This window comes from Meleagris gallopavo, chromosome 1, assembly GCF_000146605.3.
Source record: "Meleagris gallopavo isolate NT-WF06-2002-E0010 breed Aviagen turkey brand Nicholas breeding stock chromosome 1, Turkey_5.1, whole genome shotgun sequence".
NCBI classification, from domain to species: Eukaryota; Metazoa; Chordata; class Aves; order Galliformes; family Phasianidae; genus Meleagris; species Meleagris gallopavo.
In genome coordinates, this window is record NC_015011.2 from 160,817,379 (window position 1) to 160,840,649 (window position 23,271).

Genomic DNA, 23,271 nt, shown 5'->3' on the forward strand with positions numbered 1-23,271 from the left:
AGAGAAAAAGAAGAAAAAAAAAAGCTCTAATTTTCCAAGATGTTAAAGAGTCTTTTAATATAATACCGAGAAAAAATAACAGTACTTTGAAGACTCTCCACTTTAACATCTGGCTATGATTTGGATTTCACACTACAAGAGGCTTGATCTGATCTGATGGGCTGGATATTCCTGACATGTAAGTCTGGCTGTATTCTTCAATATAGGGCAAATACACACTGATGCTATGATTTTTTTGCCTTTGAAAACAGAAATCCTGAATACTTTATGCTGTAAACAATGAGTCTCCTCAATTAGAAGCTGACAGAAGTGGAAGACAAATACAAACTTTATATCTGCATTTTCAGAGGGCCAGAAATGGCACAGTGGAAGACCTAAGGGTTGTGTTTCGCTTTGCACAGTTTTGACCATCTGCTTCAATGCAAAGTGTTAGCTAAAAAAACCATCATAAGGCCATGTACTATCTGCCTCAAAATCTGGGTATTCCACTACAATAAAACCTTTACTCAGTTCTCCATCTGCGAGAGGTTTTTTCTGGTTGGGTTTGGATCTATTGTAGTTGTTCATTTTTATGCAAAGCTTTCTTGTATTGGCTACAATATCCTCTTATAATTTTGTAAAAAGGTGGGGTTTTTTTCCTCTTGTGCAGATACTAACAAAAAATTTAAAGATCACACACCTAACCATGAGGATTAACCTGTTCAGAGGTCTGTTGTTAACACAAGTTGTTCAGACAACTCTGACATGAAGTAGTCAGATATTCAGCTTACCTAGTTTGCCTACTGACAACATAGCAGTGTGTATTTTTGATAGTGGCTCTGCCTGTGGTGGTTCTTGAAAGCAGACTGAGTTCTACCAGTGGTTGAATGCAACCTACCTCCAGCCACCAGCATCCATGACCACGCTCTGTCAAGTGTTTATCAAAGGCCTTCTGGTGCTTAATGCTGTGACACTCTGGCTGAGGAAACCAGTAAAAGACCACAGAAATGATATCTGTCATGGGGTGTTTCCATTACCCTTCTCTTTGCAAAGGCTTGGCTGTGCAGTGACCTGGTTTGAACTCTCACAGCTCACTCCTTCTCAAAAATGGGGCTGCTGTGTTGTCCACTATTTTCTGAAACACCCACGGGTTGGGCAGAAAACTCTGTAACTGAGGAAAGTCCACTCCTAAATAGCAAAAATGTCCCTAGTTGGAAGAACCTACAATACTGAGCAGCTATTTAATGGGCTTCACATTCAGAATGCACTGATGGCTCCATTGGTTGTCAGAGCCTGACCAAAACATATGGCTGGCTCAGCCTCAATGCCTCATCCTCCTCACCTCCCAGAGTACCCAGGATGCAATCTCAGTTATTAAGGCTACCTGACAACAAATTATGAAAGGGTGTGGGTCACGCAGCACTGTAACCAGCCATGAGTCATGCTAATGGGTTATCTGTAGGTGGAACTGCCATTCTCACAGCTTGCTAAGCAGCACAAAAGCATCATCATGCCTACTACTTTTCTTCTGCAAAGAACCTCTGTTGTTCTCTAGACAACAAAAAACAACGTGAACCTAAAGCAGAGGACAATCAAAAAAGGTGATCCATGCAGAAATAGACAAAACGCAAATGCACGCCTGTGCAGAGGCTGACTCAGAGCCCTCCCTATGATTTTAAAGCTTAAAGCCATGGCTGATAACTTAATTGGCATTGCTCCAATGTTTAATTATACTTGATCATTCTTGAAACTGGTGAATAACTCAGTACAATGTAAATGTCTCATGACTCAAAAATTTTCCAGCCTTAAGTGAAGGAACAGCATCAGGTGCTCAGATTCATGAAGGAACTCTAAAATAGCCCCCTCTGAGTGGGTCTGGATCTACTCAATCTTTTCCAGCGTAGCTATTATTACTGGCAATAATGCAGCCTCTCTATGATCAGTGGAAGAGCTGATTTTAAAGTAAGAAGTGCCATTTCATAACAGTTTGTCTGAGGGAAGCAAACCTTTTTGGACAGGTCAGGGGAACCAAAGCCATGGCTACTTATTGTTACAGAGGTCCACAAACTGCCATATCATTAGCTGCTTTCCAATACCTTTTTGAGCCAAATTTTGAATAGAAAATACCTTTTAGGCTTGACATATTCTTATGAGTCCATCCATCAGCAAAGGAGAAAAAAAAATCTTCCTCTCTATTTAGCAAATGAATGCTTTCCTGGAGCAGGCAAGCAAACATTGAGGCCACTCTATGGCCCCAAACTGCTGATGTCATGGTACTATAACTATTTAACATTTATACATACTAAACATTTTATGCATCATGGAGATCCTCTTGCAAATCTAACAATAAAATACTTAAAATACTACTTTCTCCAGACAGTAAGAATGTCTCAATGGGACTTGATAAATGCTCCTTGATCTGCTTTCCAGAGACAAGCTAGCCCAGCACATATGAGTTAACTGAGGAGCATCAGCGTATTTCTGCTGCTGATGGCCTGCAAAGTTTTCTCCTGCACTCAACACAGGTTATGACAGGGCAATAGTCTCTTCAACTACCTCTAGGAAAAATGAACATTAATCTGCAGTTTCTTTTAAAGCACAAACACTCTCTTTGGGATAGAAAACCTACAGTAGATTATACTGGAGAAATTCATGATGAAGGCTTGGTTTTCTGCATCTAATTGTGGGGTAATACGATTCTGCTCCTCTACTGGAAAACCAGCCCTCTCTGTCTAGTATGCCCTCTATTGTATTAGCTACTACAGGATATTAAGTTATTATCAAATAAAACCATTTACCATTGTACTCTAATGGACTGAGCACATGCAGTAGGAAGGGCAGAGTGATTTATACTGGAGACTTACAAAGCTTTATGGACCCCATTAGTGGTGGAACACAGGACTACATTTCAAGCTTCCACATTTGTTGATCCATATTCACATAAATGCTCATCCCTTCCTAGCATATTTGTATGCTTTTGCTGCTGTAATCCCTGATGCCTCTTGGGAACATTAGCATGCAACTTGGTAAAGCTTCACAGAAACCATGAGAACTACTCAAGCACTGAATTTAATATAGAGTGGTAAGCCCACAAATGGCCATAAACATTAAGTTTAATCAAATAAAAAAAGACATTGTGCAAATACGCAGTAGATAATGAGCATTTCCTTATACTTACATGGCATTGCATGGTATATGCTGGGCCAGTACTGTCCACTGTCTCTCTTCAGCCAGACACGAACCGTTCTATGAAAGAAAAACAAAACATGTGAGGAAGAATGAAGAAGTAACTATGAATGAAAACAAACCAGTGATGCTGAATGCACAAGACTATGTTCAAAATGACATTATTTCACAGAGAAGTAAACACAAACTCCTACAGCAGGTCTACACATCCAGCACAGATGATGATGATGAGGGTAGCCCATTCCTTGGTACTACACAGTACCAAGCTGAACACATCATACAAGGCAGCCTGGCAGTCTTCCTCTGCTCTGTCAGTTCAGAGCTGCTGTCTTCAAACAGAAGCAACTAGACCTTTTGCAGCGCTCCAACACTTTCACAAACACATCAGTGGTTTCCCTCTGCTGGAAAACCTTCCTAGTCTTTTGCTTGCTCATACTGGCATCATTTGCAGCCCCTGTCACTCAATTAGCATGCAGTTTATCTGTGCCCATTGCACACTAGATGTTTTTCACTTGTTTCCTAAGCAAACAGTGTGAAACTGATGTAGAACCTGGGTCATTAAATATTTATTATTTCAGCCTTTGGTATCATTTGCTTCTTCTGGTCCAATCTCTAAAACTCCTTACTGGGACTCTTTCTCAATTTGATTTATCAGCTAATTTCATCAAAATATGCATAGTGTCACTGGCTAAAGCAGCTGGCAGCCAGTCCTCTGTTAATCTCAGCAGTCAGCTCCTGATTGTTCCTGCACATCCCACTGTCATCCCAATTTCAGTCAACTCTTACCTGCCTCACTGTTCTTTGAATCCTTATCTCTAGTTTTAACTAGTGAAATTTCCATATAATTCAGTATTCCATCCTTTACTGATTTACACTAAATGTATTAACCTTACCTAAAATACTTAGTTATCTAAGACAGCATCTTGTTAATGCAGCACAGTACATTTTCATTCATGCCAACATGTCTATTTTTCTCCACCAAAGATATCATGTGGCAGTAGATACAAGAGGGATTTAAAAAAAGCAGTGTTGAATATTCTCTAGCAGCAAACCTAAAGTTTGCATGTGATAGCATTGAGCAAATACACACCAAATGAACAACAGCTCTGTCCAATTAATGAAACATGGAAATAAGCTTAAGGAGAGGAATACATGGTAATAATTCATGTTACATCTTTACCACAGAGAAAGTAGATTTCAGTCCTTCTTAGTCAGTAAACTTTTGTTTACAGCAACACTTTATTACAATTTAGTACAAGTTGACCTAAAACACTACACATGCAAAACATAAGAACAAAGATGTCATATGCTCTAATAAAGCAGCTCAAACTACTTATTTGCCCTGTCAATAAATTAGTGTGCAAACTTCAGATTAAGAGCTGCACTATTCTATGTTCCTGGATTACAGATATTCCAAATCAGTTTTCTGCTCATCCTGCCCTGAATCCAAACTGATTTTTCAGCACATATTTCAGAGACCTGAATATATGGCCACTACACAAGCTGCACCATGTTACAGATTTCTCACATTTACACTTCAACATCATATACAGCTGTAAAAAAGACAGTATCTCACTGGATCTCCAATTCCCACTGTCATAAATCTCTCACAAATCACTCAAAACTTAAAAATTCAGTATAATTACTTCCTCACTGTAGTGGCTTTTTTGAAATGAACACATCAGCAGCTCTTCAGCAGACGTGAAGTAAAAGCACCAATACCTGTGCAGTGAGAGTGCCAAACCTTGTGTCCCTTCTTGCTTTAGATGACTCTGCATCCTGACCCCAGCACAAATGGCTGGGAACTCCTTCTGTGGCTGTGCCCTGAGTTTGGGACACATCCAGCACTGCCTGCTCATCAGAAAATCAAAGTGCTTGAAAAGCTTGAAGTAGAAGTAACCTTAAAGACTATCTAGTCCCAATACCAAAGAGGTGGTAAGAAGGTCACTGCAATCCTGAAAGAGGATCAAGCACTGTTTCCCAGTCAGATGAGCTCACGACAATGTGTTTTCCACAACTGAAGTGGAATGAACACTGCATGCACAAGAAAATACTGGGATGTATCACAGGGAATTGAAATTAATCAGTTTGAAACTGCCTTGAGGATATGCACCAATACTCAGTGACAGACCTGTCTTTTTTGGCCATTCCAATCCATATATTCATTGCTACTATTTTTCAAACTCTCGAGCTGAGATAAGGTTGCCTCTCCTTCCCACTTCAAGGTTCTGGCAAATAATAAATTCAGCCTGGAGAAGAGAAGGCTCCAGGGGAAACTTATAGCGGTCTTCCAGTACCTGAAGGGGGCCTGCAGGAAAGCTGGTGAAGGACCTTTTTTAAAGGCATGTAGTGACAGAATGAGGAGAAATGGCTTTAGAATGGAAGAGGGTAAATTTAGACTAGATATTAGGAAGAAGTTCTTTACTGTGAGGGTGATGAGACACTGGAACAGGTTGTTCAGAGAGGCTGTGGGTGCTCCCTCCCTGGAAGCATTCAAGGCCAGGCTGGATGGGGCTGTGAGCAACCTGGTCTAATGGGAGGTGTCCCTGCCTATAGCAGGGGGTTGGAACTAGATGATCTTAAAGATCACTTCCAACCCAAACCATTCTATGATTCTAAATTTAGTGAGGTACCATGTGTTACAGATTATTCAACTTGTTAAAACAAAACCAAACAACACCAAAGACTATGTGTAAGAAAAGATCTTCTAAAAGCTAGGAGAAGCGAAAATAAATGTTTGCAAAAATGGCAATACTTTGGATGCTTTGTTTGTGTTTTTGTTGTTTGTTTTGAAACTACTCACTGCAGACTTCCTAGTTAATCTGATAACTGTGTCAGCTAAGACTGTTCACCAAGTTGTGCTAGGAAAAAAAAAAAAAAGCTTTTTTATGCTTACTTTAGGAAAGACAAAAATGAAATAACTGGCGGAGTTTCCTTGGGAAGAGTGTAACTACGTGTAACTACTTCTACCAGTGCATGTTTCTTCTGGAGGTACACAGTAAGTTCATTCCATAGTCAAATATATTTCTATTCCATTACTGCTCATGCAAAATGAGAAAAAATATCGTAAGAACAAACAGTATGAAAAGATGTTATCTGAAGTGTCTGAAAGTGAACATAATCAGTAAGAACATTCATGTAACTCGCTACAGAAATTCATTTTACTCTCCCTAGTAATTCATTTTAATTAAAAAAAAAAAGTCTCGTTAACAATTTATTTTTACATTAAGGATGATTATTATCCATATCTTTAAAACAACTATCTAAAGGATATGTTAAGCTTTATAAGACTTCCAAAATCTATGTATAAGCAGACACAAAAGTACAAAAGTCCTTATGGCTTATAACTTTCTTCTCTTAGATCACTGGACTACTGAAAGAAAAAAAGCAGATGTCAGTTCACCAACTTCTGGGTAACCAGCATTTTTCTCCAAGAGGGCTCAGGCTGAAGAACCAACAGCTGAACGTGAGAGAAGCCCTCAGAAGAGAGCATCTTTTTTCAGATGCAGTTCTGCACATCTTTGTGTACTTTAAACAGTATTATCCACCAGATGTGAAACCCTAAACTTTTGAAGCCTCAAAGAATGCAGAGAAAAAACAAGTATGAATGAAAACTTCTAGTTTTATGGTTATGTAGCACAAAGAGTACTTGCTGGCTGCAGGGTTACTGGATGGCAACCAGCACCCACCCAGGTAAGGATCCATTCTTCAGCTGCTCTGGAGCGATTCAGTTGGCATTGCCGTGGAAATGAATTGCCCCTTCATTCTGTGGCCAGCGAACTGGCTTGGAAAGATTTTTAGAACCTATCAAAACAATAAATACTCTTCTAGTGCTTTCAAAACAGAGATTGTTTATTTTTAAATGATACAAGCTTCACAGCTACAATACTACCATGCACAAAACAGATGGGGGAGGTAAGGATGTAATACAACCCTGCCGAAAAGGACTTGGTGGATGGGAAACTGGACATGAGCCAACAATGGGCCCTGGCAGCCTAAAAAGCAAACCATATGTTGGGCTGCATCCAAAGCAGTGTGGCCAACAGGGCGAAGGAGGTGATCCTGCCCCTCTGCTCTGCATTGTGAGGCCTCACCTGGAGTACTGCATCCAGATGTGGAGTCCTCAATGCATGAGAGATGTGGACCTGTTGGAGTGCATCCAGAGGAGGGCCACAAAAATGATCCAAGGGATGGAACACCTCCCTACGAGGACAGGCTGAGAGAGATGGGGCTGTTCAGCATGGAGAAGAGAAGGCTCCCAGCTGACTTGAGAGCTACTTTTCAATATCTAAAGGGGGGCTGTAAGAAGGAAGGGAACAGGCTCTTTTTTCAGCAGGGTCTGCTGTGACATGACAAGGGGAAATGGTTTTAAACAAAAAGAAGGGTGATAGAGATTGGTCACAAGGAAGAGGTTTTTTACGATAAGGCTAATGAGGCAGTGGCACAGGTTGCCCAGAGAGGTGGTGGATGCCCCATCCTTGGAGACACCCAAGGTCAGGCTGGACGAGGCTTTGAGTACCTGATGGAGCTGTAGGTGTCCCTGTTCACTGCAGGGGAGTTGGACCAGATGGCCTTTATGAGTTCCTTCCAAATCAAAAGCTACGCTATGCTATGCTATGCTATGCTATTTTATTCTATTCTATTCCATTCCATTCCATTCTACTCTAAAGCACTGGGTTTAGCAAAGACCAAAGCCTGCCCCATTACAGTTCCTGCTCTTTGGAAAGGGGTGGAGGTTACCAGTGCTAATAACATGACATGGTTAAAAATGAAAGCACCCCCTTCTGTCAGCAGTCCTAACCACAGAGCTGATTTAGTATAGTTACAGAGCAGTTTGCAAACAGGAAAAGGAACTATTCTGGAAAACTCTTTAAAACTCAAAGCCAGCTATTTAATTGTCAGACAATGAGAAAAGAGTTTAGTTTTATCCACACTTACTGCTTTTTGTGAAGTTTTCTGCATGCACATTTTCCAACCATCAATATTTTAAATTTTATCTTGAAACAAAAAGAATTAAAAATGCCACGTGTTCCTCAATATAAAATAATGGACAATTCAGAATTATTGAAAAGCCATGCCTCTCTGGAAACTAAATAACTGGACTGGAAACAGCAAACTCTTTATCCACTGTCATTAAATAAACATGACAATAGTAGTATTTAAAATCCAAGCACAGCACTGACAGTTTTACTGCCTCTAACAGAGAGACACTATCATGAGAAGTAGGATAAATAAAGATATTTAACAACCGCATTAAAGATACTACATCATTACAGCCCATCACCCCACAAGTTTTTCAGGCACTTTAATGGGCAAGAGACATGAAGAGATGCTGGCGCCTGTCTGTTATGATACAAGACATTCCTGGGATTTTCTGAAAGAACAAAAGACCTATCATTTTAGGGGCAGTTCATGAACCATTGTGCTGAGATCAGTAACAGACAGTTTCATTTCTGATAAATTTTGCAAGCAAGTGTACAAAAATAAAAGTTAAAAATGGAACTGATTTCCAAACCAGTCTCTGTTTCAGGGAAAACAAAATAATTTTAACGGCTGAGAGCCAAAATCTCAAGCACCAGGAGAATTTTTTATTATAGACCGTCATCCTATGTCCCCCTGCAAAACAAATCAAACAATCAAGAAAAACCAAGCCAAGCAGCCAAAACCCAAAACACTTCTATCACCATCCCAGGAAAGTTCACGATTACTCCTCTCAGGCTCATTCATTGTAGTCCCCATGAAGGCCATCATACAACCCTGATCTGCAGGAGCCATACAGTACCGGGGCATGTGTCAGGTTCTACCTCACTTTCAGTGGTTTTGTTGAACAAACATAAGATTTAAGCTGAAATCACTGTGAGTTTACAAACTCTACTCTTGCTAAGAGTATGATATGGTATAAAATCATTCTTCACTGTCCTCTGGGTCTCTCTTAATAAAAGAGCAGGTTGGGTTTCCAATATGTAATGCAAGAACTTCTGGTTCAGGAAAACAGGACAATGAGTGGGGAACAGTCCGAATTTCAAAAAAATTGGCTTTGTTTCAGGCGTGTTTTAGTGAGAGGTTATCTCACAAGTGATTACACAAGTGTGTTTCAAGAATTTCAAAGCCTTTGTTGTAAATTTAATATCTCAGACATCAGGCTTCCCATAGGACAAACACCTTTTAAGTAAACATTGCTCTCATTGCTCTGTATGCATCGTGCCCCACAGCAAAACTGTAGGAGTGGTACGACTCCTCCTTTGAGAGAAGCTGGGACAGCTCCCAAGAAGTTCAGTATCCTCCTGTTGTATCTGAAATCCCACAACAACCAGCCTAGCAATCCTTGGGCACAAAGCTCAGAAGCGCCAGGCAAACTCGATCACAGCCAGGGAGCTGAACCAAACTACTGCTGCAAGCAGCCCTGGATGTGAATGGCACAGGGAGGCAGCTGGATCCCATGGAAGTAGTACAGGCACCAAACTCTGCCAGGGGAAGGAGGCTGGTGACTCCTTCAGCCTTCAAGCATTGATTGAAAAGACCCAGTGATATAAAACCCCACTGCTAAAAGTGTATGATATTCAGGCTAGCACAGAATGTTTTAGGTGATGTTCATCACTACGGCAATCTCTGTGGTGGTGACCTACGCAGCATTTGTCATACAGAGGTCAATAAAACTCCAGACTTCTCATTTCTACTCTTGCCATATAAAAATGAAGCCAGAGGCAGTACTTACAATTGAGGCACCTAGAACATCAGAAGCAGCTCTTCAGCCTGGTGCAAAGATCAGGGCAGGGGAGAAACATCCATGGGGAGTTCAGCCATGGACTTTTTTGATCATCAGCAATGGATATGACTTTTGCTACCATTGATTTTTCTCCTTACAAAATCTAAATAGTCATAATAAGTCTTTACTTTCCATCATAATCTTCCTCTTGCCTCATCCATTCTCAGAGTCACTCATATAGTTTGTTGCCATGCATCACAGCAAGACCCTGGATCCTATAAAAATCGAAGTACATATGCTCGATAAAATTTTTGATTATAAATAGTCTCATTTTGAGGCTATTCTGAAGAGACATGGAATGAGCTACACAAGAGTTGTGTAAATTAAGTTCAGGAGTTAATGATCTTACAAAGCACTTGCTAGTTTCTCTCTCCTTAGGAAAGGCACAGTGGAAGAGTCTGGGAATGAAGCTCGGAGCTGAGGTGCACTAGGAAAAAAAAATAGCAAACAAAGTGCTGTATATCTACACCAGTCTAAAGACAGAAAAAAGAAAAAAAAAGACTGCACAGTATGCCAAGAGAGTAGACAGATGCCTCAAAAGGTGGGATTTTTTCACATTTTTCTTTGTAAAGATTCAAACCACTTTTAAGAACAGCTGCAACATCACATTCTGCTTGCACAATATTCTAACATAAAGCTTGCTTTGCTATTTCCCTATTTAATTTATGCTGCCATAAACTAAATGCAAATGCATATTGCATAATAGGGAAAATGTTGAAGTTTTGGTAGGTTATATGCAACTCTGCAACTACAAGTCAGAAAAAAAACTATTATGACCGTCAGTGGTACTTGGTCTTAAGAGGAAGAGATGCCTCTTTATTTAAAACAGCTTGGCTTACAAAAAGGGCCTTTTTTATTCTGTGAGAAGTGACTAGAAAACACAGCTTCACAGGAGGCAACCTTAAGAGAAGTGGATTTTTATTACTCAAGAAAAAAATGATAGCAACTCTCTCTTCTACTCAGTTCTTCTACTCAGTTGTGAAACAGTTTCCACCATTTTTTCTTCAGTTTTCTGGACAATGAGCAGCGCAGTTCAGTGATTTTTCCAGTTACCCAAGCACATACGCCTGGAAGCAGTCTACATTCTGCTGGACCAAAATCAGATTTGGACCGGTTCCACTGCTAGAGGTGAGTAAAGAACAATCAAAAATGGACCAAAAGTCACAACTACAGAAAAACATCGTGTTATCTGGAGATTACTGGCACAAAGGTCAAGGTGCTGAGCTACCTCAGGCCTTCAGCAGCCCCACAGAGGCACTGTAAATCACGTATCATGTGAAATTGTGCAGTCATTTTGTGTATTTTATCCACAAATTCAGGTAAATGCAGGGTTGAAGTTCTCTGTGAGCATCAACCTACAGCTTTGGAAGATATTAAATATCACACTCAAACTCATTCCCAGCACAGTTTCAAAATTAATTCCCTCATGAAGACCTGTGCCTCAGTCTCCTTTTCCAGGCCTTTGGGGGAAATCAAAATGATTTCCATCATTCCCATTCACCCCCGGATTTCCCACTCACGCACCCCACTGAATTTCCATCCAGAACAGATCAAGTGTCAGTGCTTCTTGCACTGATCAATTCTAGTTTGCGTTCAAGAAGCATAAACACACAACGTTTTGAAGGTAGTCGCATTGCATAATTTAATTATTTCAATCCAATTACTTTCACCTCCTTCCCACATTCAAACTTCTAAGTAATAGAAGTTATTAGAAAGATCCTCATTAGATTGGAACAGAGGCCTGCTATGCAATACATGACCCAGTGGAACCATGCTAAAAACACCTAGTGTTTTGAGAAAGCAACCCACCAACTCCCCTCCGCATTTCCAGCAAAGCAAAAGAACAAGACTCCATCAGCCAGGTCATCAGCCTGCTTCCATGCTGCCCCGTAGGAAATCTGTTCAGGGGAGGGAACACTTTCTTTTTTTTTTGAGCTGGTATAGACTATCAACTAAGTTAACGATCAATTTTGTCATTTATGCATAGTTCACTCTACAGAACAGACACAAAGTAAGATGCTTTTAAGTCTATATAGTGAAAGTTAGATACACCCATTTCAATATACACACCATCAGCATTACATTACTAAAAAATAATATCCATATATGGGTTTCAGAAGAAGACTGATATTTGATTCCAAGCACTAAATGAAGTCTCTAGCTGGAATTTACAACAAAAGTGAATGGGGCAGAAAGCGTTCCCTCAGTTTTTTTCTTTGTTCACCTTCTACTCAGAAATGATATCATGGCATCCATGAGAATGGCACAGGACCTGAGAAGAGAAGGGAACATGGAAGAACAAAGCTTGCAAGTAATAAAAGGATGTGGAAGAAGACAAGAGATCCTGGCTCAGAGTCATAGCTTTCGGTTACAATTTATTTTTCAGATAAGCATTTCCCTTGGTTAACTATACAGTGCAGCATGTAGTCAATATTGTACTTACTGCAGGGAAGAATCCCACATTTCCACTTTCATAGGATCATGCCCTCTCTTGGCATTATAATTTCTGGGTGAAAGTCATGTGCGAGAGTAAATGAAATCCTGAATTGCTTGACCTTTTCTTGAGCATAACCATCTATTGCAGATATTTGAGAATCCTAGTATACATGTACCAGAAATAAGGTTCTGGCCACTAACAGACAAAGAGCACAGAACATGCAAAAGCACTGACGATACAGTTGGTAAATTCAGTAAGATAAATGTCTAACGTATAGTTAATGCAACATAAAATTGTAAGGGAAAATCTGCTTCTATGAGGTTTTTTTTCCTAATTTTGAGTAAAGTATTGATCATATCCTGACCCAGAAGACCCCCTTCCTATGAACTTTCTTTTCAGTTAATTATTCTTTTGGTTTTGTTTTCTGTGCAAAAAACAAAAGCCTCACATCTGTACTGTACAGGTAAGTTCCTTAGCCAACAAGCAGGACAATCAGCAGGTCACACAAGGCTGTAGATGCTGAAGACTTACTGAAACAGCCTATGTAAAAACAGCTGGGCTTTGTTTTTCACATAGCAATGAACAATCAGGTCACTGTTTTTCCAAACAAAGCAAAACATCTACTTGGAATGCGTTTGGCTAGTCTGTGCCACACCAAGATGCTTCTGGAAATGCTGTCCTTGGGATATCAAGTTCTGCAGAGTCCCATTTCTTGTTCATCCAGTTTCCCACTGAATCTGAACTCTGATTCATGGGTGATAGTGTTTCCTCAGCTTTTCTGCTCATTACTGCTTCACTCTGAGGGCAGCCTGACTCACAGATGTCCTCACATAAAACCAGCTCCTACTTGCTTCGGTCTGCCAAAGGAGACTGGAAACTCTGATCATGAGAACAGCAGGACCTGTTGGTCTGAACAGCAGAACAACTTTGGCTGGGGTGCTGAGTACTCATTTGAGAAGGAAAGAAGCAAGCCCAGTAGCTTTAGTGCCACCAACAAGGGACAGAGAGCTAGGCAAAGCAATACAAATCCAACCTAGTCCTCAAGCATTTGTTTTTCAGCTGCACAGGGACTGCAGCCCTAAAGTGGCATGCAAGGTGTTCTCAGATTTTTTCTTTGCATGCAGACTGAAGAGTGCCTTGTGAAGTGTGAAAAATGTCAAAAACTCTGTACGTGTAACTTAGAGGAGATCTGACATTTCAAGGCTTTAGCAGACAGTCACAGTTTGTCACCTTGGCATTCCCGTGGGGGTCGTGCACAGGGATGGAAACCAATACAAGTGAATAGAAACTCTTTTTGAACGTGTAATGTAAGACTGAACATCACACTCTAAACTTGAGATTTTCCTATTAAAAAAAAAAAATCTATTTCAAACTGGCAATACCTCTTCACACCCAATCACTTCTTACATACAACCACATTACAACTTCTCCACCCTTCAGTATTCAATATTCTCGTGTGCAAATTTTGTGACATTTAAGGCTAGTTAACTGATTCATGGCACGTCCTCCTGCTCTTGCGTTACAAGATTGGAAGTTTCTCTACTTTCTACACAGGTTAGTTGTTGTGTATAGTTCTGTAATTTCTTACATGCTTCCTTTTTAACGTAATCAATCTTCTCAGTCTCTTGGGAAAGCTGCTCTTGTGTTTTCCCTACTTGTCTTCCAATCCCTCTAATGAGGCAATATCCCGTCTGAACCGGCATCTTCTTCATCAAATACAGCAATCCAGACTCAGACAAACCTGATGAATTGTAAGAGCATTATCATTCTTTTCTTTATCCATCCTCCCCCCTTCCTTAAATACCCTAGCAGTGTTTGCATACTTGACAGCAGATGTGCATGTTTTTTTAAATTAAAACTGGCGCTATTTAAAAATTTACAAAACATGGATGAAAGAATAATGCATATTTATCAACATCAGATTTTCTCTATAATACACTGCAATCCACCTACTACATTTTTCCAGCAGTTCTTCCCATCTCCCCAGACCCAGTTAATTCATCTGCTAATTTTGGGCAGTGGACTGGCCCAGACTGCATTAGGCTGGCGGGAAGCAGAGGATTCACCAGCTACAACTCCAAGGGGCAATCCTAAAGACACATGTTCCTTGCAGGAAGTGTGGGAAGAAAATAATAAAGGAGAACTACAGGCAGAGGCAATCATATGCCAGGGAAAAGGTTGATGGTACAAGTCACACTTTCTCCTTTGAAAAGGAGAGACCAGAAAGGCAAGTCTGTGACATAAGCATGGGGAGGACACAAGACCAACTCCATCCTTGGGTGTGGAAAATAATATCGCTTAAACCTATGAAATGGTGCAACATATTACAGTGCACCCTTGCAAAGACATGTGGAAGAATGGTGTACTGACAAGAGGCCACTGCTTAGGCAATTGTCATCTATTCACCAAATCAATAAAGCCTGCAGAAGCTCCAGTTCAGTTATCTGATTGCTACCTTATAAATAACTAGGACAAAATAAATAGGACAGTATCCTATTTGTTGCAATACCACTAAATATTAAAGCCTCTCTGCATCTTGTTACTATCCTACTACTTACTGCACCTTGTATTCTGCACCTTGTCGCTACTTTACCTTTCTGACTTCTTTTAAATAGAGGGTTACAAGAGGAATCCTCTGCACTTCAGGTCCAGATGCTGTCTATGCTTGCATTCTCCAGATCTTTGTTGCTGCCATTCATTGGAGAAGTAGTGGCCTTATCTCAGGAGAAGCAGATTTGAGGTCTCAAGACAAAATCAGCTCGGAGGATCAGCTTCTTTGTTTTGCAGCCCCCCACATTTAAATCTTATTTCAAGCTGATATAAAAGGCAATATCTTGAAGTTCAAAAGCAATACTTTCTTACAAAGTCATTCTACTAGCTATGGTGATAACAATAGAAGTATTAATATTTATGTACTCGCCAGAATCAGGGATTTGAGCAGAGTAGTTCAAAGCAAGGACTTTTATCTTCATTGCTGATTTAACTCCTAAGCAACTGTATGTTTTCATGGGATAGTTGATGCACTTTTTCCCAGCTTGAATTAAGGCAGGATTCCTCACCAGAAAGCTTACTTTCAGTAAGCTATCTTTCCAACATGTCAAAAATCAGACAGATACATATTCTTCAACCCACATCAAAACACTGAGAGCTGACATATATAGATTATAACAAATCCAGACTACTTCATAACATTCACAAAGCTGGCCTACAGTAACACAGTGCATCGTTTACCGTGTAGCACCATTACAGGCAGCACACCTCATCCATATCACGGTCAATGAAGTGCCATGGACAAGAGATAATAGCCTTAAGTTGTACTAGGGGGGGTTCAGGTTGGACATTAGGAAAAATTTCTTCTCAGAAAGGGTGGCTGGGCATTGGAATAGGTTGCCCAGGGAGGTGATGGAGTCACTGTCCCTGGAGGTGTTCAGGAAACATGTAAATGTGGCAATGGTTAGTGGACGTGTTGGTGGTTGGACTAGATGACCTTAGAGGTCTTTTCCAACATTAATGACTCTATGATTATATGTTACTATTATTAACAAACTGGACAATCCACTATAAAGAACAGTAGAGACTGGAGACAGTAGGCTATTCTTCTAGCAAGAAGATGACTTGTGTGACTTCTTTTTAGGAAAGGGTAACTTGGTGTAAAACAGGACAAATACACAACAAAAATCTTTGGGTCAAGAAACATTTTCACAATGGCTGGAGTTACATGTAGAGGGGTTACATGCAAATGAACACAGTTCTTTCAAAAATGTTTTATTCAAAGATATTGCCTTCCAGTAGGAGACAACTAGTTAGCACAAGCATGGTCTGTGAAAAGGAAGGTGTGCAAAGTAATGACTTTGGGCTATTTGAGAGCCATCAAAACCAGAGGATGGCAGCAGACTGAGGCAGACATTGACCTTGATGGAGGACACCAGACTTTAAATGGTAATACAAGGTGGAAACCAGCTAGAGACCACCCATTGGGCAAGTAAATCCTAAAGCATAAAATCAGCTCAAAGCATTTGCTGGGAGAAAAATGAGCTGAGAGAGAGGTAACAGCAGTAAGTAAGGGAAAAGTCTTTCATGATTCTGCTGCCTTGCAGGCTCAGCACTGCCTGAAAAATTAGATCAGATTTGCAATTCTAGCTCAGCTATTCACAGGTCAGACAGGATTGCATGGGGGAGAGGAACAGCTTCTCCTGCAGACAGCTAAGTACCATGCAAAAAAACTGATAAGATATGCCCAGTTATCTCAAGCCATGAGAAATGCCCCACACGAGCTTAAACACTCTTTTGGTTTCAGAATCTATGCATGTTCTGCTGTGTCAAGCCATTTCTGTTCCCACTCTTCTGTTCTGGCATTTGAGACATGATGAAGACACCCAGGTGGAACAACCTGACAGTCCAGGCAGTCTCTGCCACATTTCATAACACGAGTGAGTTCTTCTATTTATCAAGTATACACAAGGAGCTCTGGAGGGAACATATACAATCCATGTGTAGTTATCAAGAAATGTAAATCATTAACAGACTTCAGCAGATTAAACAGTTTACTTAATTTGGGGATGTCCCAGCTACTGAACATCTAGGGGGAAGGAATGCAAGAGAGCTTCGGGGAAGTATTTTATTAATTTACTCAGAAGCCAGTGGAAGCTAAACATTTTTGTAACCATTTTTTATTACAGTTGAGGGGACAGAAAGAGAACATTCAGATGTTAGAAAGAGCTGTCCTGTGTGTGTAGGGTCTGACCCCTAAAACAGATCAGCTGGACAGCTTACTCTAAACAATACCAATAAACAGCAACTGTAAGTTTATAAGGAAGACCCAAAACAATTCTGACCTTGGGCACTGATGTGAACAAATGGATTGTTCACGCACTTTCATCATCTGCACTGCACAGTACAAATATATAAATGCAAGCTAACAAAGGCTCTTAGAAGTACATCAGTCAGATCATTTCAAAAATGCATCTTTTCCTCTCTGGCACTACAATCTTTAAAATACTTCTCTCACATAAAAGATCAAGGTTTGTCTCTGCTTTTTCAATTTATTTATTTATTTATTTCCTGGAGAATTTAGTAGTTTTTGTTCAAGTAAGTAGTGTTCAGTTTTGGGCACCTCAATACAGAAAGGACATTGAGGTGCTGGAGCAAGTCCAAAGAAGGGCAGCAAGGCTTGTGAAGGGCTTGGAGAATATGTCCTATGAGGAGAGACTGAAAGAACTGGGGCTGTTTAGTCTGGGGAAAAGGAGGCTGAGGGGAAAACCTTATTGCTCTCTTCCAGTATCTGAAAGGTGCTTACAGTGAGAGCGGGGCTGGTCTCCTCTCACTGGTGACAGATGACAGGACGAGGGGAAATGGCCTCAAGCTGCACCAGGGTAAGTTTAGGTTGGATGTGAGGAAACACTTCTTTACAGAAAGGATTGTTAAGCACTGGAATAGGCTGCCCAGGGAGGTGGTTGGGTCACCATCCCTGGATGTGTTTAAAAACCATCTGGATGTGGTGCTCAGGGACATGATTTAGTGGAGGGTTGTTAGAGTTAGGCAGTATGGTTAGGTTGTGGCTGGACTCAATGATCTTCAAGGTCTTTCCAACCTGAGCAATTCTATGATTCTACGATTCTAAGTGTTTAAAGGAAAATATTTCTGCAGAAGGAAACAAAAGCTCATTGTATAGTAGCTACGTGCTAATTAGAAGTCATTGAACACTAGGTATCTACACCCCAGCTTTCCCAGTGCTGACTAGTAACTTATGTTTAAAACACATAGGCACGAAAGACAGTCCATTATTCTCTTCCTTCCTAAATCAGTCACTGAAAATCTTAGAGACATTTTTCTTTACTTCCATCAGTTCTCCTAGGCATCTGCTCGTCTGGCACCCTTCAATTCCAGGTACATTTCAGCCACACTGTTTCTCTCCCCAAGAACTTTGTTGCAGCGCTCTGGTTAGACAAAGGCTGACGGTGATTCATGAGTCCTGCTTGACCTTTTAACAACTCATGCTGTTGCCAAGAATATAGGCTTCAGAAGTGTGTGTGTATGTAGGAAAGGTGCAGATACTCCCTCTGCATTCCTGTCCTCCTGTTCTCTGAAATGCAATTTAACCAGAAGCCACCAGTCTGCCAAGGTCACCCCTCTCCTTGGCAACGGAAGCTTTCAGCATGCGTGCACCCACACACAGTTGCGGTGGTAGCCCACATACCCACTCCAGCAGCTGTTGTCCTCTTCAAGTCAAATATGACTTTGAAACAACGAGGCAAAGGCAGATATTACCATTCACTCCACCTCTCCCCATTTAAACGCCAGTTTTCTACTGCATGTAGCATCCCAGCCCACTCCCTGTTGCCTGAGAGGCATCATATATTTAGTGTCTCTCAGTTATTCAAAGCAGTTGAATGTATTTCAACAACAAATAAGTGTAATAAAATCTATTACTAACTTGTCAATTACTGTAGATTGCTGTCAGGAAAGAAGATACTGGATACTTCAGGAGATACAGGAGATACTTCAAGTCTTCAGAAGGCTACATCTGGCTGATAGAAACATTGAACACACCCAAATACTCTCTCAACACCAATTCATGGGGTACTTTTTTCTTTTGCCCCTTTTTTTTTTGGTTATTTTTAAATCAAATATCAGATGCCAGTGTTTTTCCAGTCCAAGCAGTCCCATTTCACTTTCATTACAGATGACTGCTGAATATTGCTATTGCTAATGCTGTTAAATACCAAGGATGTGCGACTGACTGCTCCAAGACTTCATGCAGGAAGGAGACAGCCTGCCTTTTTGAATTTCAAATTGATAAGACAGAGCCACCAAAAGAATGAATAAACAGGAAGGCAAGGAACAGGAGAGAGCAAGGTGAGAGGAGCTGCATTACAGATGTAACATGAGTGGGAAGAATAAACAATATGTTATAAACAGGTTATAAAGTACAAACGACACAAAGCCTGCAGTAAGGATGGCAGCGAGCATCTGTTTCGGTAACCTCAAGGCAAGAAAACCATAACAGCACAGTGTTCTGAAATAACAGATTTATTCAAACTGAAGAGCAGGCTGAAGACAGACTCTTCGAACCCCAAGGCTTCCCCCACACCCCAGTTACTGGGATTTCTGGAGCATCAAGAAGGCTTTTTGCATGAGGTCAACCCAACACCAGAAGGAACGGAGAACTCCAGCTCCACACTTTGAATTTATGAAGCAGTCTAGTGGTGACAGACATGGTAACAAAAACCCTTCAAGCTGCACTCGACAACTGTGTATTTCCCTATGTGTAACCTCTAAATATGTAACATGGAAAGTATTTCTTACATTAAGGCTTCTGTATATAGTGCACTTGCATTTAACAAATGTGAGGTTCTTGCACTGCTACCTGGGACACTAAATCCATTAGGCTTTAAAGGGATCTAAGGCAAAAAAAAGTGAAACATTGTGAAATAAGCAGATAGCAAATTAAGTAACATTTTTAAAAAGGAGGTTAGCTAAGGCTATTTATCTGAATTCAAATTCGAGGTTGTTCATTTGTTTGCTTTTCAATTGAAAATTTGTATTTGAAAGAAAAAATTTTCAGAGAGAGAAAAAGCATCAGTTCAGATGACTTCTACTGCAGGGCTCATGGAAAGTTTCATGTTTCAGCACTGGCTGTTAGCAAGTTCTTCCTCTTGTTGCCTACCCAGACTGAGTCAAGTTGCTATTGAGACTCAAGAATAAAACATTTTTCATTTTTAACTCAAAAATCCTTAGTAAACAATAAGTAAACACACAACATGGAATGAAACTTGGTGCTGTTTAGTTAGCATTTACAAAATACTCACATTTGGTACTTGCCTGTTTTCAAAAAACTGCAGATACTTGATATGCTTCTAGATTAATTCTGGACAGATAGAGAAAGAAACACCAGGATCCAGCTTCATAAGAGAACTTAAGCACAGTAACACCAGACACTTGGAGGTCTAATGTAAGTACACAGGTCTGGTAACACTGTCCTCATAAAGGAGGTAAGTACTCATAAACGAGGGTCATAAACTAATCATAAACTAGTAAACGTGGCAGCTCAAGCCAACCAAAGCAAAATGCCAAAAGGCTGTGTGAAATCCCACAATCTCCCCAGACTGTGCTGTACCTCCAATCCTAACTTAAACTGCATGACCTTATGGATTCCAAACTCTCTCCTCATGACACTCATTTTTACTCCACAATAAGAGTAAGAACACTCAACTAGGAGGACAAGGCAGGCTATGAGATCTTCTGAGCATGCAGGCATTGGCATTACACTCCCTAGAATAAGTTTCAAACAAATCTGAGGGAGGAAAAAAACATGAAATTAATAGTTGATTCTAGATCACATGGTGGGATGCCATTAGTCCAGCCATCCTCTTCCCAAGAGATCCAGAAGCTACCTATCATAGAACAGAATCATAGAATCCTTAGAGTTGGAAGGGACCCCTGAGGGTCACCTAGTCCAACTCCCCTGCAGTGAACAGGGACACCACAGCTACATCAGGTTGCCCAGGGCCTGATCCAGCCTGGCCTTGAAAGTCTCCAGGACAGGGCATCAACCACATCACTAGGTAACCTGTTCCACTGCCTCACCATACTCACTGTAAAAGATTTTTTCCTTATATCTAACCTAAAATTACTCTCCCTGAGCTTGAATCCATCTCCTTTTGTTCTGTCACCACAGGCTCTGCTATAGAGTCTGTACCCTTCTTTCCTGTAGCCCCTCTTTAGATAATGAATGGCTGCTCTCAGGTCACCTCGCAGCCTTCTCTTCTTCAGGCTGAACAGCCCCAGCTCTCTCAGCCTGTCCTCATAGGAGAGGTGCTCCATTCCATGAAACACCTGTGCCTGCTAAGATCTTATGACAGTAATTAACTACTATAAAAAATGCATCAAGGATGCAGCAGTTACCATCGAAAGCAGTTAGAAGCATAACATCAAGACTGGATATGCTCCTATTAAACAAAAATTACATTTATCTGCTGGGCAGGATAGATAATCAATCACACATTCTCAAACGTTTCCTCCATCCATAAAGAAAATTTTCATTTCTATTTTCAGCTTCAGCAATCGATTGCCCCCACCTGCTTACTTTTTTCAGGTAATAGATAACCTTGCCAAATGGCAATACCACGTTGCTCTGATCTGTGATTTCTGGAATCTAATCAGTTTAGCTACACAGGAGGAAAGGGAGCCAAGTCAGGCATCTTGTTCTGTTTATTTTCATGTTACTTATGCATAACTGATAGCTACTCATAACTTCAGTATATTTGACTGCAAATCCACTCCTCCTTCACCCTTTCTGGCTAAAATTGTTTCCATAAGACTTGATGCAATGGAAGCTGAGTAGAACTTATGTATCTGGAATGAGAAACTACAATTTTGTGGTACAACAAAAGAAGGAGCTTTTGTAGAAAAATGTTATGAAAGCCACAGTAAAACCACTGTTTCCAAGGTATTCAGAGTACACATGATAATAAGGAAATCTTTTTGCTTTTTTAATTCTCCGATCTTGGATCTTAAAAAGGCAAGTCAGCCTTCAAAGAATCACAGAATCAAAGAGGTTGGAAGGGCTCTGGAGATCACTCAGTCCAACCAAACCCCTGCTAAAGCAAGTTCCCTACAGCTGGTCTCACAGATCGGTGTCCAGGCAAGTTCTGAATACCTCCAAAGAAGGATACTCCACAGTCTCTGAGCAGCCTGTTCCAGTGCTCTGTCACCTTCACAGTAAAAAAAATTTTCCCCATGTTTATATGGAACTTCCTATGTTCCAGTTTGTGCCCATTGTTCCTTGTTCTGTTGCTGGGAACCACTGAAAAGAACCTGGCCCTATCCACTTGACTCCCACCCTTTAGACATGTATAAGCACTGACAAGATCCCTGAAGTTGTCTTGTGATAACTCAGGGCTAAGTAGAATAACCCAATACAATTTCCTTACTACCAAATGACCAAGACCAGAGGATAATTTCACACTAAATCATCCTGAGAACAACTGAAATGATATTAAAAACTAACCAAGAAACTTTTCATAGAAAATTTTCATAGAAAAGGTGTAAACACAGAAGGTTCCTATGATGGAACACACAAGAAGCCCAAGCTAGAATAGGTTCCTTCCTGGATTGTGAAGGAAGTTACAATGACTTTCCATGAAAGATGAAAAAAAGCCCAACTTGGAGGCATGAAACCCAGTTAACAATTGGGTGAAGCTCAGGAGCAGGAGAACACAACTGCCATGGGCAGCACCATACCAAAGTCCTGGAATAGCGATGAAACATCCTACAGGTATTTCCTACTTTTGCTTCCACTGCTGTGGAAGCGAAGGGTAAGACATCATTAGCACCATTCTGCCTCATATAGCACCTGTAGAGACACTACTCTATTAACACCAATATCAGAAGCACTTACTTGATCCTACTCATGGGATCAGCAGCAGAACGTTCAAGTGGGATGAAAACAACAGTGATGATTTTACTGTTTATATACTGAAGTATATATATTTATATATATTTATATATATATTTATTATTATATTATTATTATATATTTATTATATATTATTTATTATATATTATTTATTATTTATTATATATTATTTATTATATATTATTATATATTTATTATATATTATATATTATTATATATTATTATATTATTATTATATTATTTATATATATGAAGTATATCGGAGCTCTGCAGAGAGGGACCTGGGCGTCCTGGTGGACGACAGATTGGCCATGAGCCAGCAGTGTGCCCTCGTGGCCAAAAAGGCCAATGGCATTCTGGGGTGCATTAAAAAGAGCGTGTCCAGCAGGTCGAGGGAGGTGATCCTCCCCCTCTACTCTGCCCTGGTAAGGCCTCATCTGGAGTACTGTGTCCAGTTCTGGGCTCCCCAGTACAAAAAAGCAGGGA

The 23,271-nt window shown here is 40.5% G+C and overlaps 1 protein-coding gene across 3 annotated transcripts in view; it reads right to left on the reverse strand.

Annotated features, from left to right (window-relative positions):
* The window catches only part of WDFY2 (WD repeat and FYVE domain containing 2), a 66,569-nt gene that overhangs the window by 28,893 nt on the left and 14,405 nt on the right, over nucleotides 1-23,271 (reverse strand). For all 3 annotated transcript variants that reach the window (XR_002110939.2, XM_010728781.3, XM_010728780.3), the window contains exon 2: nucleotides 3,158-3,225. Coding sequence is in view for 2 of the 3 variants with exons in the window: in XM_010728780.3 (XP_010727082.1) it covers nucleotides 3,158-3,225 (68 nt within the window). In the remaining variant the exon portion in view is untranslated. The remainder of the gene's footprint in view (nucleotides 1-3,157; nucleotides 3,226-23,271) is intronic.